Here is a 16,672-nt window from a genome sequence, read left to right as displayed (position 1 = left end):
CTTTTGCTCAAGGTGAACTCATTCCTCAATAGTTACCATTTCCCACCCCATCCCCTCAACACTCCCCATGCTCCACAGCAGTTCTACCTGTCCCTTCCACAGTGCTCTGCCTGCTCAAAAGGTAACAAACTTACCTTTTCTTTCTCACTTCCTCCATTAACCTGTACACAGTGAGACCTGGTTCCTTCGTGATGACATGGCAGCCTCACCTACCCTCTCTAGCACTGGCTGCACTTTCACTCATATATCCCTGACTCCTTGGTTGTAGTGATGGAGGTACACTATTCCTCTGTTCCCACTGCCACTTCCAGGCCTTTCCTCCACTGCCATCCCTCAGTCATTTGTCTTCCTTTGAGGTTCAATCACTTCCCATAACCTATTTACTCTGCTACACCCAGAGATGGTCATACCCTTGATCTTGTCACCCCTCACAAATGCACGAATTCCACGTTCATGAACTCTGAAATTCCCTTCTCTGCTTATAATGTTATCATTCCATCTTTCCCTCTGCCTTATGACCCCTAACTCTTCATCCCCACCATGACCTCTAATTTCTCTATCCCTTGGTTCTTTGCCAGGTCATCACCCTCACAATAGCTATACTCTCCTTTTTTCTCCAATCTGATGCCTTGGTGAACTCATTCAACTGTACATTATCTTTCAAGAACCTTATCCTATTGACAATCATATCCTAGGCAAGTCCCAACTATGAATTATTCCCACCATCTGTTGCCTTCATTTCTCGTGCTGCTAAACAGAGCTGGAGAAAATGATGAAACCACGCTAACTGGATTCATTACAAATTTATGGTAAGTAATATCAAATGGCCCTCAGAACAGGAAGGTGATCCTTTTATTCCTCCCTAATCAATTCACTATCCCACATACCACAGCATTATTCCAAGCCTTTTAATGCCTCTTCTAATCTCCTGGGACTTCTCCTCCCTCAAAAGCCTGGACTCATAGTTCACTAAAAAAATAAAAATCGAGTCCATTTGCTGAAAGTTCTCTCTTTCCCCATTCTCCTCACCTCCCACTCAGGCCTTCCCTACCATTTCCTTCTTCACCCCATCTTACATATAGAAGTAGTCCTTCTCCTTGGCAAAGCAAACCTTCTCACATGCATATGTGATCCTATTCCGACCCATCTTGTGCAGCAGAAGGTGCCCTCTCTCATTTTCGTCTTTGTCTTTTTTTTTTTGGAGAGGGGAAGGCAGGGCAATTGGGGTTAAGTGACTTGCCCAAGGTCACACAGCTAATAAGTGTTAAGTGTCTGAGGCTGGATTTGAACTCAGGTCCTCCTGACTCCAGGGCCAGTGTTCTATTCACTGCACCACCTAGCTACCCCCCCAATCCTTTTTATAGTTCACTTGATTTGTGAGACATTTGACAAAAACATTCTACCTTTATTAGTTATATTCTCTCTTTGCCCAGGAATCTGTGACTCTCATATTTTAAGCAATGATCCAGAAATCTAAATCCTTTTTTTATATATTACCTTCTTAGCCAGCTAGTCACTTTCCCAGTTAGTTTTTCTCTTCTACACCTCATGCATTAAGTGGTCAACAAAAAAATAAAACAATCTACACCTCTATTGTCTTCCGTTTCTTGCTCAAGATTTCATAATCACTGGCAATATATTTTAGGTTTTTTCTGTATCTCGGCAAAGCCACTATGCCTCTGCATTGTTATCAGTTCAAAACATAGCTACTTAAGTACCCCTGAGCAGTAAATCTCAACTACTGGATGATTCTTTAATTGATCAAAAAGTCTCATATGACTTTTTACATTCTAATTGGATAGATGTAGTTTTTCTTCCCTTTCTCTTCTGTGTAATACTCTTCCACTCTCCAGCATTCTGACAAAACAGGTCAACCCTTCTGTGCTTCAGATGTTTCTCTTTCTCTCTCTCTTTTTCACCCATTGAGGCCTTTTATAATCAATTATCATCTCATCTCTTGATGAAACTTGACAAACTCATTTGACTTCCTTTTTTTAGTTTTAAATTATATATCCACCTTATGCTTCTACCAAACCTTCTAAATTCACCAATTTGCCCCAGTCACCAAACTACTCTTTCAGTTTTATCACTGAATCATTCTTTATCCTTCATCTCATCTATCCTGTCCTCTCTTTCCAACTACCTTCTCTTTTTGAGCCCTTTACGGTTCTCTTCTCTAATCCTGCTTGAACTTCTTACAATGTCTTTAATCTTATTTCTTTCAACATAATGGAATCTGGAAGTCAAATCTGGAATAGTATCTGAGCCTGGAGATTATTCTCCAAAATTTCCTACATTTCCCCCCAAATTTCTCCTTCCCATATTCAATATCTGACCTACATTACTAATTCAAATCCCTCCTACATAATATCCTTTTCTCAAGTCTTCAGGCTTATTAAGTCCTCTTACAATCTTCTATGGAATCCAGAAGTATTAACTCTCTACAGTCTTAAGGATTCAATGATGCTTCAACAAGAATTCAATTAAGGTGGCCTGCCCCACGTAAAAACTACCAGGTCCAATTTTCATGAAGCTTCTTAAAATACAGTTAAGATTATATTCTATGAAAAAGTAATCATTTGATTTCAACTGACAATTATTCAAATCTTTATGAATGAAACTGACTCAAAAGCACAACTATTATATTCCTGTACACTGACCAGTGAAGTCCTTCAATACCATTCATATCTTAATGGGTCCATAATGTATCAACTTTCACAAAAGCCTCTATTAAAGTGGTTCTTTTCACTCTTTATCTCTTTAGTCAGATGAAGATAAATGATGGTAAAAGGAGACAATGTGACATATTTACAATACTCTTTTTTCAATGTTTTAAAAGTACAAGATGTTGCTTTCCCTCCCTTTTCACAAGTGGGTAAATACTCTGATGTTACAAAGAAATAAATCAGAGGTAGAGCAAGGAATAAAAGAACTCTTGATTTTCAGAACTACCTAAGAGCATTGCTTCAGAACCTTTTAAGAGAAACAGTACACTCCCTATTTATACCAAGTATTCAGGCTGTTCACTTGCCCTACAATCTCATTTTAGGAACATCCTTAATTCACTTACCATCATCATCATCTTGGTTAGGATTCGGTACGTCTTTCAAAATGCTGAAGATTTCATCATTACTTGCCTTACTTTTAAAGGCAACAGCTAAACAAAGTGCTACAGAATGTCCTGGAAGAGAATCTAAAACACAGGAGAAAAATGTCATAAGGTTAAAAAAATTAACTTAAAAATAGCTAAGTAACTAAAGACAAACCCACCTTTTTTCTTTTTTCTAAGCTATTGATTCAATAAGCATTTATTAAGCTGTGCTAGGTACTATGGACACAAAACCCAAAATGAAACTGCCCCTCCTAAATTCTACTGGGAAGAACAACATATACAAAGATAAATCCACATATATATGTTACTTCAGGTTAAGAGTAAATAAAGCACTAACTGGGGTGGCCAGGTAGCACAGCGAGTAAGAGCACTGGCCCCAGAATCGGGATGACCTGGGATCGAATCCGGGTTCAGACACTTAGCACCCACCCAGAAACACCTGGCCATGTAACCTTGAGCAAGTTACTTAACTCCAATTGCTTAGGGGTGGCCAGGTGGCACAGTGAGTAAGAGCACCAGCCCCAGAGTCGGGATAACCTGGGATTGTATCCAGGCTCCGATACTTAGCACCACACCCAGAAATAACTGGCCGTGTAACCTTGAGCAAGTTACTTAACTCCAATTGCTTTAAAAAAAAAAAAAGAGTAAAGCATTAACAAGTGAGGGAAAATCAAGAAAGGCCTTATGCATAAGATGGCACTTGCGCTGAGTTGTGAGGGAAGCTACATATTCTAAGAGATCTGGAGAAAGCCTATGAAAAAGCAAAGAGGGGGAAGCTGGGAAGACCTATACAAACTAATGCAGAGTGAAGTGAACAAAAGCAGGAGAATAATTTATACGACAGCAAATTATACAATGGCAATATTATAAGAAAACATCTTTGAAAGACCTTAGAATGCACCTCCTGATAAAGAGATGATGGATTCAAAATGCAGAATGAGACATACATTTTTGCATATGAATTTGTTTCACTTTATTTGTTTTGAGGATTTTATTTTTCTTTTTTGATTATTGTTCAAAGGGGGAAGTAGAAAATAATAAGAGGGAAAGAAAATAAATGTCTCTTAACAGGAAAAAAATAGAATTAATTTTTAAAAATTATACTGTTAATAATCTTGTTTTTAAAGAAAGAGACAGCGCTAAACAAAGTGCTGTGTGTGGGGAACAGCAAGCAGTTTGGCTGGAACATAGAGTATACGAGGGATATTATGAACTCAGCCAGGTGCAACAGTTTGTAGATGTGTGATGCCCTATAGTCTAGTCATTAGAAGGCTCCCAAAGTTTGACTGAGGAAGTTGTCTTGTTTTGATAGGCAACAGTGTGTCACCTCTTCCAAAACAAGTTCCCTTGATTATGTCATCTATGTTTTTTAGATCCTGATGCTATACATGGAGAAGGTGCTAAACAAATACTTGACATCTGTGTCAAATGGTGGCCTTCTCTAGTAGGGGTGGGGAAACAGAACAGAACTTAAAATGTAAGCAAAAAATAAAGAAAATTAAATAAAAAAAAAAACAACCAAAAAGGATTCTAAGGAATAGAGGAGAGAAGGCAATGTGTTCCAGGAATTGAACATAGTTTTCCAGGGGTAGAAGATGGAACACTGATTTGGAAAACAGCAAGAAAGCTGCTTCTGGATGATTTATGATTAAATGACCCAAACTCACACTTACTTGATTTCTTTTTTAAAATGATCCATTTTTTCTAACGAAGTATTGGGTGTAAGCAAATGTTTTAATTTCGAAAAGAAAAATTACAGTTCTTAAATATAAAAATTCTTAACAAGGAAAGTAGCATGATAAAAGTTTTAATTAAATTTAGCAAGAATAATTAGACAGTACAGAATAAAGGGAAGGCCTAGAATATGGGTGTTAAATTAAGAAGGTAATGAATACATGAATCAGAGGATAATGTCTGGACCCCAGTGGTGTGGCACAGGAAAAAGAATCCATTTGACTTGGTAACTGCTTAAATATGGGGTACAGGAAAGAGGCACTGAAAGTTGAACCTAAGCTTTCAATTTTAAGTTCTCAAAAGAACGGTATCACCAGTGTTAGAAATAGTCAAGAGGGGAGGAGATAAGATGATCAATTTAAAACATGCTGAATTTGGGGTGAAGGAAGGAGACATCTAAGTAGACTATAGACAACTAAAAATATGGGATGAATTTGGGTAAGATCAAGTGTAGAATTTTAGATTTCGAAGTCACTAGTATAGAGATGCTGACTTAAATCATGACATAAGTCTGGGGGATAAATTTAGTGGCAGGCTGAGGAATAGAAGTCAAAGAAGAAGGCAGAATAGTCAGAAAGCTAGGTAGAAAAATAAAGAGTATAGTCTGAAAGAAGCCAAGGTAACAGAGTTTTAAAAAGGAAGGAATTTTTGGCATTCTCATATTCAGCCCAACACAGTTAACAAGGTTACAAAGAGGTCAGAATTTAAATGAGGGAAGTATCTACATTCTCTTTCTATCACACAGTTCCTTGATAACATCATCTATTCCTGTTCTTCAAAGTTCCTCACCTAACACGTGCAATTGCTCTATGTGCCAGTATTCATTTTTCAGTTCTTTAGGGATTGTTGCATTCTAAGACTTGTTGCCATAAACACTAAGAGAATGTTGGTGTTAAAAAGATGGGTCTTTGCTTTCAAGAGAAGCCTGCATTTTCCCAAAGACAATATAACCAACTCTCCCTCCTCCAGTTCTACTCTGGGCCCAACTCACTGTTTCTTTTCATCTATTTTTGTCTTTCATGTGTAGATAGTCAGGTCAAACTCTTCTGAATGATTATGGAAGAGATGTAATGTTCAGAAGTACCATGCAATCAGCACAATATCAGCCAGGAACAGGAGTACCTGGAAGCCCTCACCAGATATGAAGAATCACTCTTCAACTTGGATTCCAAGTTAGATTCCTTCCACCACAGTGGTAAACACTTTTTGTGAAGACACATCCTGTTTTATGCTATGAGTGATGTTTACCATCAGAGAATAATGGAATGAGGTTATTCCTACTATGTGTACCAAGGAATCTTAAACCATCTTGATGTATGCATGGGAGAAATGTTGTTGAAAAAAAGTCTGTAATTGATTACATGAAATCAAAAAGCTTCTGAACAATCAAAACTAATGCATCTTGGATAAGAAGGGAAGTAGTAAAATGAGAAAAAAAATCTTTGTATTAAATTTCTTAATGGCTTGAACAGAATACTATATATACATATATAAGTCATATAAAAATGCACACCACACACACATATGCATATATGAAAATGAGCAAAGGATATAAATAGTTCTTAAAAGAAGAATTACAAAGTACTAACAATCATATGAATGAATGAAATATTAAACAAATATATACCATGTATGGTGCTGAGGATACAAATAAAAAAGGACAGTCCCTTCTCTCAAGGAGTTCACATTCTTTTTGGAAAAACAGTACATGTGGAAGGTTTCAGCTGCAGGTTAGATGGAAAGGTTCCCAAGGTGCTTAGGGTCCAGCAATGAAACATATGCTAATGTCTCTTTTTTTTACATTTTAGTTTTATATATTTATTTAATACTTTAACTTTTCCTTAATTACATGTAAAAACAATTTTTAACATTTTTTAAAATGTAAGTTCCAAATTCTCTCCTTCCTTCCTCTCCCTCATTAAGATGGCAAGTAATTTGATATAGGTTATACATGTGTAGTTAAGCAAACCATATTTCCACATCAGACATGTTGTGAAAATAAACATAGACCAAAAAAAGAAAAAAAAATTTTTAAAGTATGCTTTGACCTACACTCAGACTGCATCAGTTCCTTCTCTGGAGATGAATAGCATTTTTTTCATCATTAAGTCCTTTGGAATTGTCTTGGATCATTATATTGCTGAGAATATTACTATTACTGTGTACAATGTTCTCCTGGTTCTGCTCACTTCACTGTATATCAGTTCATGTAAGTCTTTTTAGGCTTTTCTGGAATTTGCCTGCTCATTATTTCTTATAGCAAGATAGTGTTCCATCTCAATCATATACCACAATTTGTTTAGTCATTCCCCAACTGATGGAACGCCTCTTCTTTAATGCCATTTCCACTGATAAAATTGTATCAACTTCTGATGCTGAACAATCTGACAGCGCCAAAACCTTTGTTGTCAAGGGCTTCCTTTTCTGGGTCTTCAGTGGCTGTAATACATGCAGGAGGAACTGAGAAGCTGCAGTTCCATGAGGGCTATTTCCCAGAAGGGTGTTTGAGAGCCTTGGACTAGAAGCACCAATATGCCCAGGGCTCTTGGGTTCAGGGTCTGAGGGAAGATGATGGTCAGGGTGACTGGTGGTAATGATTTGACTGCTGGCTGGCCCCTTCTCCACAGGAATTACTTCCCCAGATGATGGCTGTGAGAGCTAGTCTAAGAGAAGAAGTGGTGGTCTAAGTGCTCTCTTAGTAGCCTTCTTGCAATAATTACAAAATGTTGGTTAAATTTCTGCATAAAGTTATAATCAGTGTCAATGTCATTTTTGTTGTCCATTTTCCATTTTTTATTTTCATTACTTGTTTAAATTGATCAGGATTAAGTTGTTTCAACTATATGACATTTCCTTATCATTGTTCTTCCTTTCTCTTTTTACTAAATCTGATCTCAGCTCTTGAGTCAATCATCTGTATACAGATAGCTGACTCAAGGGTAACCTCATATCAATGACAGCCTTTTACTGTTTGTATAATATACATGGATTTTTTTGATAGTGGTATATTGGTGCTTGTGATACTCAGTGCCTACTAATTCTTTTTTTGAAAACAGTGTTCAGGTTATAAAGGCATGAGGTTTCAATGTAGTCTAAAAAAAGATGGCTTCTCTAATTCTTCCATGCTTCCCCACTTCCTTAAAGATGCTAACAATCTATAGATTTAAAAACCAATACTATAGTTGAAAAAAAAAAAGGAGATTAATGCCATGGAAACAGTACAGCTAATATTACAACCAACAGACACAGGTAATTTATAAGCCAATAAAGAAGCCACATTTTAATGCAAGGAAGAAAAGTGCCCTCATAATTACGAGCTGGTTAAAACAATAAGTAAAAAAAAAGGGGGGGAGAGGGGGAAGAAGACCTTCAAGTAGAAAGAGGGGGATTTCTAGGTTCAATTTCTCTGCCTGTTATAATTAAGATAAAATTAGGCATATTATGAAACTTTACTTAAATGGGAGAAGGGAGGTGGGGAAGAAGAGAGCATTACTTACTGCTACTTTCATCTCCATACTTGTAAATGCATGTTGGGTTTGCTGGACACAAAGGAGCAAAAGCTGGAGGAACAATATCTAATATGCGCTGATGGTATGAAAGCCTACAACACAAATATTTTAATTTTAGACCATTGACTATAAATAATGAAACTAATGAGACTGACTACATGATCTCTACAGTCCCTTCCAGCTCTAAAACTACATAATTCCACAGAAGTAAGACAACCTCAACTTCTTAGAATATATCTCTTTCTGGGTGGAAATAAGGCACAGGGCCTTCAAAGTGCTAGACAAAAAAGCAAGTGTACTAAATCTCACATACTTTAAAAGAGGAAGTCCACAACCAACATTCAGACTTCAGTGACAAATTTAGCCATAAATCTAATAAGCTTAAGATTATCTGATTTCTCATATCATAACATATTAAAGAACAGCAGCAAAAAAGGTAGACATAACCATAGAAGGAATAAAATACAACAGTATGCAAACAACAGAGAGCCAAAAAACCTATAGTATCACAGGGTCTGATATTATAATTGATCATAATAATTAAGACTCCTAAATCATTAAGAAAATGCTAAATGATGTTCAGTACATTTTGTTTAAGAAAACAAAGAAATGGGGCAGCTAGGTGGCTCAGTGAATACGGCACCAGCCCTGGAGTCAGGAGGACCTGAGTTTAAATCTGGCCTCAAACACTTCACACTTACTAGCAGCGTGACTCTGGCCAAGTCACTTAACCCCAATTGCCCTGCGTTCCCCCCTCCAAAAAGCAAAACGGAAAAAAAAAAAAGAAAAAGAAAACAAGGAAGTTTATGCACTATTTTAGAAAGGACTATCAAATGATAAAAGCAAAAAGCTTTAGTTATCTGGAAAATTCACTTCTGTTGATCATATTCTCTAAAAAGGCCAATCCTGGTGAAAAATCACCACAAAAAAGCTAAAGAGTAAATGACATAGTAATGTGCTGTTGCAAAGACCCATTTGTGAATGTGAATTTTCATAAGTCAAAGCTTTAATCTGTCCTTGTATCATTCATTTATATTTGGACTTTTTTTTTTTTTTTTGCCTTTTTGAAGGGCAATTGGGGTTAAGTAACTCGCCCAAGGTTACATAGCTAGATTTTTTTGTGTGGGTGTTAAGTGCCTGAGTCCAGAACCAAACTCGGGTGCTCCTGACTCTGGGGCCAGCGCTCTACCTAGCCGCCCATATATTTAGACTTTTAAAAGTAATTCAGAAAAGTACTCAATCTCCTACATACATAATCTTCACCCATTTAGATTTTATACTCAACATATTCCATTTCAAAACCATGGCCTTCTTGGATTACACTGAAGTAATGTTTTCTAGATTAGGAAAGTTTAGTTAAGAAGTTTCTTGCATATGTAGTAAATATAATGTTGTCTCTCACATATAAAGACAACACTAACTGACTCACTATCAGTAGAACATGTTCTTTGAGTTGTTTTTCCAAACATGGTAATGATTTTAAGCTGACACATCCATACTCCCTAGCTTGTCCTCCCTTGTGACCAACAGACACACAAGATAAAAAAAAAGCATCAGGAATTTAACAGAATTCTCAGTATAATTTTATGTTATAAATGCTGGTCACAATACTTAACACGATAAAATTTCAGAGCTGGAAGGGATCCTAAAGGTCATCTAGTCCAATCCGTTCATTTAGAGATGACCCTCACAGAAGTTGTGACTTGCCCAACAAGGTCACACAGCTAGTCAAATTTCAAGTCAGAACAAGTCATACTGTCTTTTCAGTATGCTTCTTTGTCTATTAAACTTATCTTTTAGTCTGTCTATAAATCACATACACATAGAGCAGATGACCACTACTCTAACAGTATACCAAAAGAGGTGAGAAAAAACAACAAACTACTCACCGCATACATTTTTCCAGTACTTCTCTTACAAATTTTGGCTTGGGATTTTCAAAATCCTGGCTAAGACAATCTGACCTAATAAGAAAATGTAAAATTTTAATAAATAGTTAAGCAAATTTCACATTTCCACCTAGTTCAGATTTATTTCTAATCAGGTCAACTCTAGGTAAAATATATTAAATAAACTATTTTAGGGGACTGTTTCTGCACTATGGTCTCATATGTAACTTTTAAAATACTAAGGAAATTTTACTATGATTAAACTCAAGAAAAGTGTTCAAAGCACACTCACCAATCTTCCCAGCTCCATCGGAATTGGAAGTTACTTAGGTGATGGGAAAACCAATTAATGAACCTTTGAAGAAAGAAGAAAGAAATACAGTCAACATTCCTAGAAATAATACATGTGAAACCAAAATCAGGCATGAGACAGGCAAAATTCAGATACAGAACATTCTTTATTGTCAAACCCCTTTGATCTAATCACAATCTCCACTGTACCTCTTTTTCATGAATGGATGTAGATAAACCTTCCTGTTCCCTTCAAGGAACTGATATTCAAATGTTTCACTATTAATATTTTCTTATATGAAGTACCTAGCTAAGAATATAACTTTATTGCCCATTATAAGTACAGTGTGCATTTTTACATTTCTTAATGATGGCTGATAAATCAAATTAATAAATATTTATTAAGCTAGTATTTTACTTGGTTGCAATGATGATTTCATATTTCCTATTAAATAAAAAGTTATGTCAAATATTAAAAATCTACTAATACTTTTATATTCTACCTTTTTTTTTTTTAAGGATTTCTGCCTGAGTTATAAGTATTGGAGAAGAAGACATATTTGGAAGTGGCACAAGACATAATAAATGAAATAGAACAAAATGTCTTTTTGGCTATGCAATTTACATTACATACATTTACACAAATATATCACCACATAAATGCCATAGTTTAATATTCCACTACAAAGTATATGGAACAAAATCTGAGAGAATCTGTTAAAATATAAGCAATTACCTGTCTATACACGTAGTATTCATTGTATCCAAACGCATGTATAACATTTCAGTTGCCTGTGCAAGCTTGAATTCCCAGCTAAGGAAAACAGATGATTTTAAACTCCTTTAAATTTTGAAAGTATTAGAGAAAAATAATCAAATATTTCTTAGAAGACTTTGAATAATGACATTATGATTAGTTTAAAATTCCATTTTCCCCTCGACTGAAGTCAGACCTCTTTCATAGTCCACCTTTAAAAACAGGGGTTAGACCTATGTTTTCATTGGCACAGAAAATCCCCAGAAGACCTTCACTGCAGCTTCTAAACTCAGAGCTGCCTTGAGTACTCAGAGGTTTGTGACCTAATCAATGTCACAGAAGTACATCAGAGGCATGACTTGAACTTGGTCATCTTTAATTTGAGGCCAGCTCTTTCTTTAGTCACTATATCATGCCATTTCGACCCATCTACAAATTATCACCATTTTGGGAAGTTCCATCACTCCATTAAATTAAAATCCAACTAAAAAATCCAGAGAATATTTTGACCTTATTTCTTAAATAATAGTGTCCTACTGTTTAATATTAAAAGCCAATGATCAATTATAAGAAACACTGAGAATCTTAAATTCTAAGTAAAGTCCATTCAATATACTTCAGTCTAATTTAAGAGAAAACATTTAGAAGTTGTAAAACATTTTAACATCTCTTAAGCCTACACGTGTCATTGCTGATCTGGAATTTTCTCAGAAGTTAAAAGACGGAAAAGTAAATCTGGCCAACTTCTTCATTTCAAGAAAGCAAATAGCAATGACCCAGAGGAGCCATGACAGATGCTAATGTATAGGTGGCTTTTGAAAGTCTTTTTCCTTTAGTAATTGAAAATTTCATTCTACTTTACTTTTTTTAAAAAAACTGTTTAACCTAAACACTGGAATATATCTTTTTTGAATTATGATTCAAGAAAATGAAATGCTAACATATAGGAACTAAAAAAGCTTAAAAACTGCTCCAGTTCACTAAAAACTTTGCTTTCATTTTTAGATACTGACCACAGCCAACAACCAAAGTAAGATTCCAAAGATCATCATAGTTTTACTTTGTACCTGAGGATACATACAATCCTTTTTGAAAAAAAAATCAGGTCAAACTACAAACAAAAAGGATACAACTTGGGGTAAAGAGCCAGGCTGAAGCTTGCACAGTTCAATGAGAAGAGTTGTGTACATAACATCAATATGAGGGGGTACAGGAAGCTGAAATAGTTCTGCAAAGATCACCTAGAAAACAGTTTAGATGAATCAGAACCTAATTCAAAGATAAGTATGCAGACATTTCCATTCCTAGAAAGTTTCCAAAATTCTAAAGTATTTAAAAAAAAAGTTATTCTTTCAAACCAATATCCATAGATTGAAATTTCTGAAAATCTCTTCTCCATCCCCTGCCATGGTAAATGAAACTTTGAAATCAGACAGGTGGAATGATCATCTGACCCATATCCCAACCAGAAGCCCACAGAAGAGAAAATGTAGTTCAAGCAAAGAACTTGAAGTGAGGAGACTTGGGCTTGAATCTTAGCTCTGATGTTAGCTATGCAACAATAAGCAAACAACTTTCTGTTTCTCAAGTTTCCTCATCTGTAAAATGAGTTAGAAAAACATTTATACTACCTATCTCACAGAATCATGTGACTTTCATGTGACAGCTTTCAAGTGCTATATAAATCTACTTACTGCTGGAATCACCTAAGTCACACTAAATTATATAAATTCTTATCCTGCTTAAGACTTTTTTAGGCCCAGAACTAGGAGAGCTTCAGGGAAGGGAGATTCAGGTTAAACTATAGTTTAACTAAAACTTTATTCTTACTGTCAGTCCACACTGTTTGACATACTTTCCCTCTTAAAACATTTCAAAATTCTTCAACATGGTCCAAAGTCTTCCTTGCCTCAAGATAGTGGGGTTTTTTTCCCTGCTAATTTGTTTTAGACTCTTTTGTATTTATCCCTGATTACCACCTACATCCTGTATTTGCATTATTTTCTTCTAAGACACACCCATGCCCACCTGCTTTCTAAAGCCTTTTATATATTTTAGAGGATGATGTGCTTTATAATTTGCAGTCTGATCAGCTCTCAATGAGACAGATTCATACTCTACTTCATCTTTAGTATTATCTCCAGACCCATTCCCTGAAGACAGATAAAACTGACGTATTACTATTATAACTTTTATAAAAGCACACAATTACAAATATGAGGCATTATCCCACAAAAAAATAGGTTCTTATTGAAATGTGGCTAATCATACTTAAACAAAAAGTGGTAAAAAGACTTCAATAACTGATACTTTCTGTTAACTGCAAAAATTGTTTTAGGGTGAAAAACGATTAAAACAAAATGAATTACAATAATGTGTACAAACACTTTGCAAAAATATAGCTCTCTTTCCTATAAGCTGATCCATAGTCAAAGGACATTTTATTAAGTAAATTTTCCTCCTTACAAATCATTAGGCTTAAATTTTTTTTTTTAACATATTAGTGCCTGTCCCTGACAAGAATGCAATAAATGCTTAGTTAGTTGTATTAAAATACTGGTCTCTGCACCATAGATAAACTTAGTAATGACAGTTTATCTACCCATAATGAAATTCTATAGATATTTAAACCATGAATTATCTGAAGAATAGAAAAGGAGTTACAGTTACTTTAGTTATCTGTTAACAAAAGGAAAGTATGGTTTACACATAATTTATAAAAGAATTTAAAATTCTGCTATAGCTGCTGGGCTCTCAATCCCCTTTCTTTTTGTCAAGGTGGCTAATAAAAAAGTTCAAGTGACCTAATACTCCTCTCCTCTTTCTCTGCTAGTCTGCAAAGTATGAAAAGTAGTAAGAAAAAGGTGAAGTGAAAGACTTGGACAGCAAAGAGCATACCGTATTGTAAATGCCAAAAAATAGCTTATTAAAATAATATGCTTCACATAAAATGCATACCTCAACTATGTGATAATTCAAGGGGATCTTGTTCTTTCCTGGATAACTCACTAGTTGTGCAGCACTATTTTGAAAAAGCACACAAGTTTATTAAAATACATCAAAACCATACAAATCCAAGAAGCATATCAAGTCAATAAATCAAGAACAGTAACTCAAAACAGAAATATCTTAAAGTGTCCCCAGTCTGAATCAATTACCAAGAGCATGACAGATCCCCACAAGGGAAATCATCATACCATCCAAAAGTCTCTAGGAGATTAGGAAACATTCATAAAATGAACATGGACCAAACAAACACATACAGTGGTCCAAATAGATTTTTTAAATAGAGCTTGGAAATATCAAGCTATTATTTCCTCTTTTATGTATTCTTTTCACCTTATACCTACACTGAAAAAATTAATAGTCAAATTTTATTAAATGCTTGCTTTCCAAGAAACTTCAAGTATGGAAGCTTGAAAAAATGGAAAGAAATCACTAGTGTTCTTCCCACAAAGTCCTACTTAAATTACACATTAGAGTTAATTTTTTCTATTAAGGAAGAAGTAGCAAGATGCAGAAAATAAGACCCCAAACCTATGTATAAACCATATAGCATGCCACCTACAAAAAGGATTTAAGGGAAAATGAAACAAAGAGAGGAGCAAAATGTGGAGACAAACATTTCTTTTAAAATTTCAATCTTCTGGCTTGTAGCCTACTCTTAAAAATGTTCATGTTTCTCTTCTATGAACTATAAAACTTATTTCTTCTATAAGGCTTATTTCTACAAAGTTATAAGCTTATTTCTAGGCTTCTATAAAACTTATTACTTTATAGGTCTTCTTTGACTATAAAGCTTCTTTCTTACCATGTCTTCCTTTCCTTCCAGTGGGATTTAATGATGAAGTGAAGATGTTCTTCTATTACAAATCTCTCCACAGAATGACTGCCTGGCATAACAGGACCCTAAAACAAAATCATGATGCACAATTTTTTTTTACCACTAGACAAAGTATTTTAATTGTAAAAGTTCCATAGTATTAGAATAGTTCATTTCAGGAAGCTTTACTGTCTACTTGTATCCACTACACATTATCAGTCTATTTCATGTCTATTAAGGCTTTGTGAAAGATTCCATACCTCATTACTACCATCATTCTGCTATATTCACTTTTTCCAATGAAAACAAACTAAAGGTCATATGCCACTGAATTTAATATAAGTTTTACTTATCAAGTGTGAAAACATTTATAGAAACCTAAGCCTCAGAAACTTTTACATGCACTAACAAAAATATTCACTCTTGGTTATCTGATCAAAGAGAATGAAATTTCCCTAAATGTAAAGCAGACTTCTAAATAAATGCTTTAATGAGTCAAAAACTACTAATGGGTAAGTGATGAATGCTGATTTACTATATTAGTTAAAAAGTCTGGCTGGATAATTATTATTATTGGAGGGGGCATGGATGATGTGAGGTTGAGAGTTAGCTAATATACTGGATAACAAAATCAGAATATAAAAAAGATCTTGTCATGCTAAAACTAAGTTGCTTACTAATTTTTTCCCCTAACCAATCATGTTATAATAACTTGACAGAGGGCAAAGTAATGCCCAACAACAAAGAAGATGGATATATTTCTTAAAATGACAAATTATAGAAGTTTGATTTTAAAAAAAATACACTACTGAATCTGATCACTGGAAGAGAAAGAACTCTTTTCCTCATCAATATAAAGATTCAAAATACTTCCCTTCCTCCCCTTTGGCAAACTCGTACAAAATCTAAATTTCATAGGGACAGGGACCAGACTTAAGAATTCATTTACACTTCCAAATGAGGAAACTCCCTCTGCCAATACAAGATAGTCCCCTCTCTTAGAGTTGTCTTGGGCCCTGAGAAGTGGAGGAACTTGCCCAGGCTGACATGGCCAGCATGCATTAAGAGGCAGCTCTTTCAGATTTTGAAGCTCCCTACTAATTAGGTCACATTTCCTCTCCCAAACCTGATGGATGAGCTTCTATATAACACATAGATCCATTCTTTCCAAAAGTACACAAGGGACGTTACACAGAACTCAAGCAGACAAGTGATGTGATATGCCTCATTTCATAAATGCTGTAAGTAAGTTCTGTCACATACTTCAGGATCATCCGTGTAATCGAACATCCTAAAGATGACTCTTGGCATCGGGTACACCGAGTCCTCTGTGTGAGGTGGTGGTGTAAAAGGAGGCAGATTATGCTGCAAGGCTTCACAGAGGATACTGTCAAAGGCAAGGTATGGTCTCAGGATGTGCCGTTCCTGCCAGCGATCTTTTTTTAATTTCTGAATCTGGGCCCAAAGGCAGTCTAAATACTAAAGATAAAGGATAATTTTAAAATTAACCCCACGCAATTAGAACAACATAAATGGAAAGAACCACCATAAAACAAT

At 35.3% G+C, this 16,672-nt stretch overlaps 2 protein-coding genes across 2 annotated transcripts in view; one reads left to right on the top strand and one right to left on the bottom strand.

Moving 5' to 3' along the window:
• The window catches only part of XPA (XPA, DNA damage recognition and repair factor), a 49,193-nt gene extending 38,078 nt beyond the window's left edge, over positions 1–11,115 (top strand). The window contains exon 7 of the mRNA XM_069095363.1: positions 11,055–11,115. The gene's annotated coding sequence lies outside the window, so the exon portion shown is untranslated. The remainder of the gene's footprint in view (positions 1–11,054) is intronic.
• The window catches only part of NCBP1 (nuclear cap binding protein subunit 1), a 57,608-nt gene that overhangs the window by 15,625 nt on the left and 25,311 nt on the right, over positions 1–16,672 (bottom strand). The window contains exons 8-16 of the mRNA XM_069095354.1: positions 16,379–16,594; positions 15,104–15,201; positions 14,251–14,314; positions 12,423–12,533; positions 11,272–11,336; positions 10,537–10,599; positions 10,245–10,319; positions 8,344–8,447; positions 3,071–3,193 (exon numbers count right to left, since the gene is read on the bottom strand). Coding sequence (XP_068951455.1) covers positions 3,071–3,193; positions 8,344–8,447; positions 10,245–10,319; positions 10,537–10,599; positions 11,272–11,336; positions 12,423–12,533; positions 14,251–14,314; positions 15,104–15,201; positions 16,379–16,594 — 919 coding nt within the window. The remainder of the gene's footprint in view (positions 1–3,070; positions 3,194–8,343; positions 8,448–10,244; positions 10,320–10,536; positions 10,600–11,271; positions 11,337–12,422; positions 12,534–14,250; positions 14,315–15,103; positions 15,202–16,378; positions 16,595–16,672) is intronic.

The sequence above is a fragment of the Petaurus breviceps genome, unplaced genomic scaffold (genome assembly GCF_028583685.1).
Source record: "Petaurus breviceps papuanus isolate PSGF00001 unplaced genomic scaffold, PetGlider_PUasm1.0 226, whole genome shotgun sequence".
NCBI lineage: Eukaryota > Metazoa > Chordata > Mammalia > Diprotodontia > Petauridae > Petaurus > Petaurus breviceps.
Note: the sequence above shows the minus strand (reverse complement) of the source record. Positions and strands in the feature narration are given on the sequence as shown.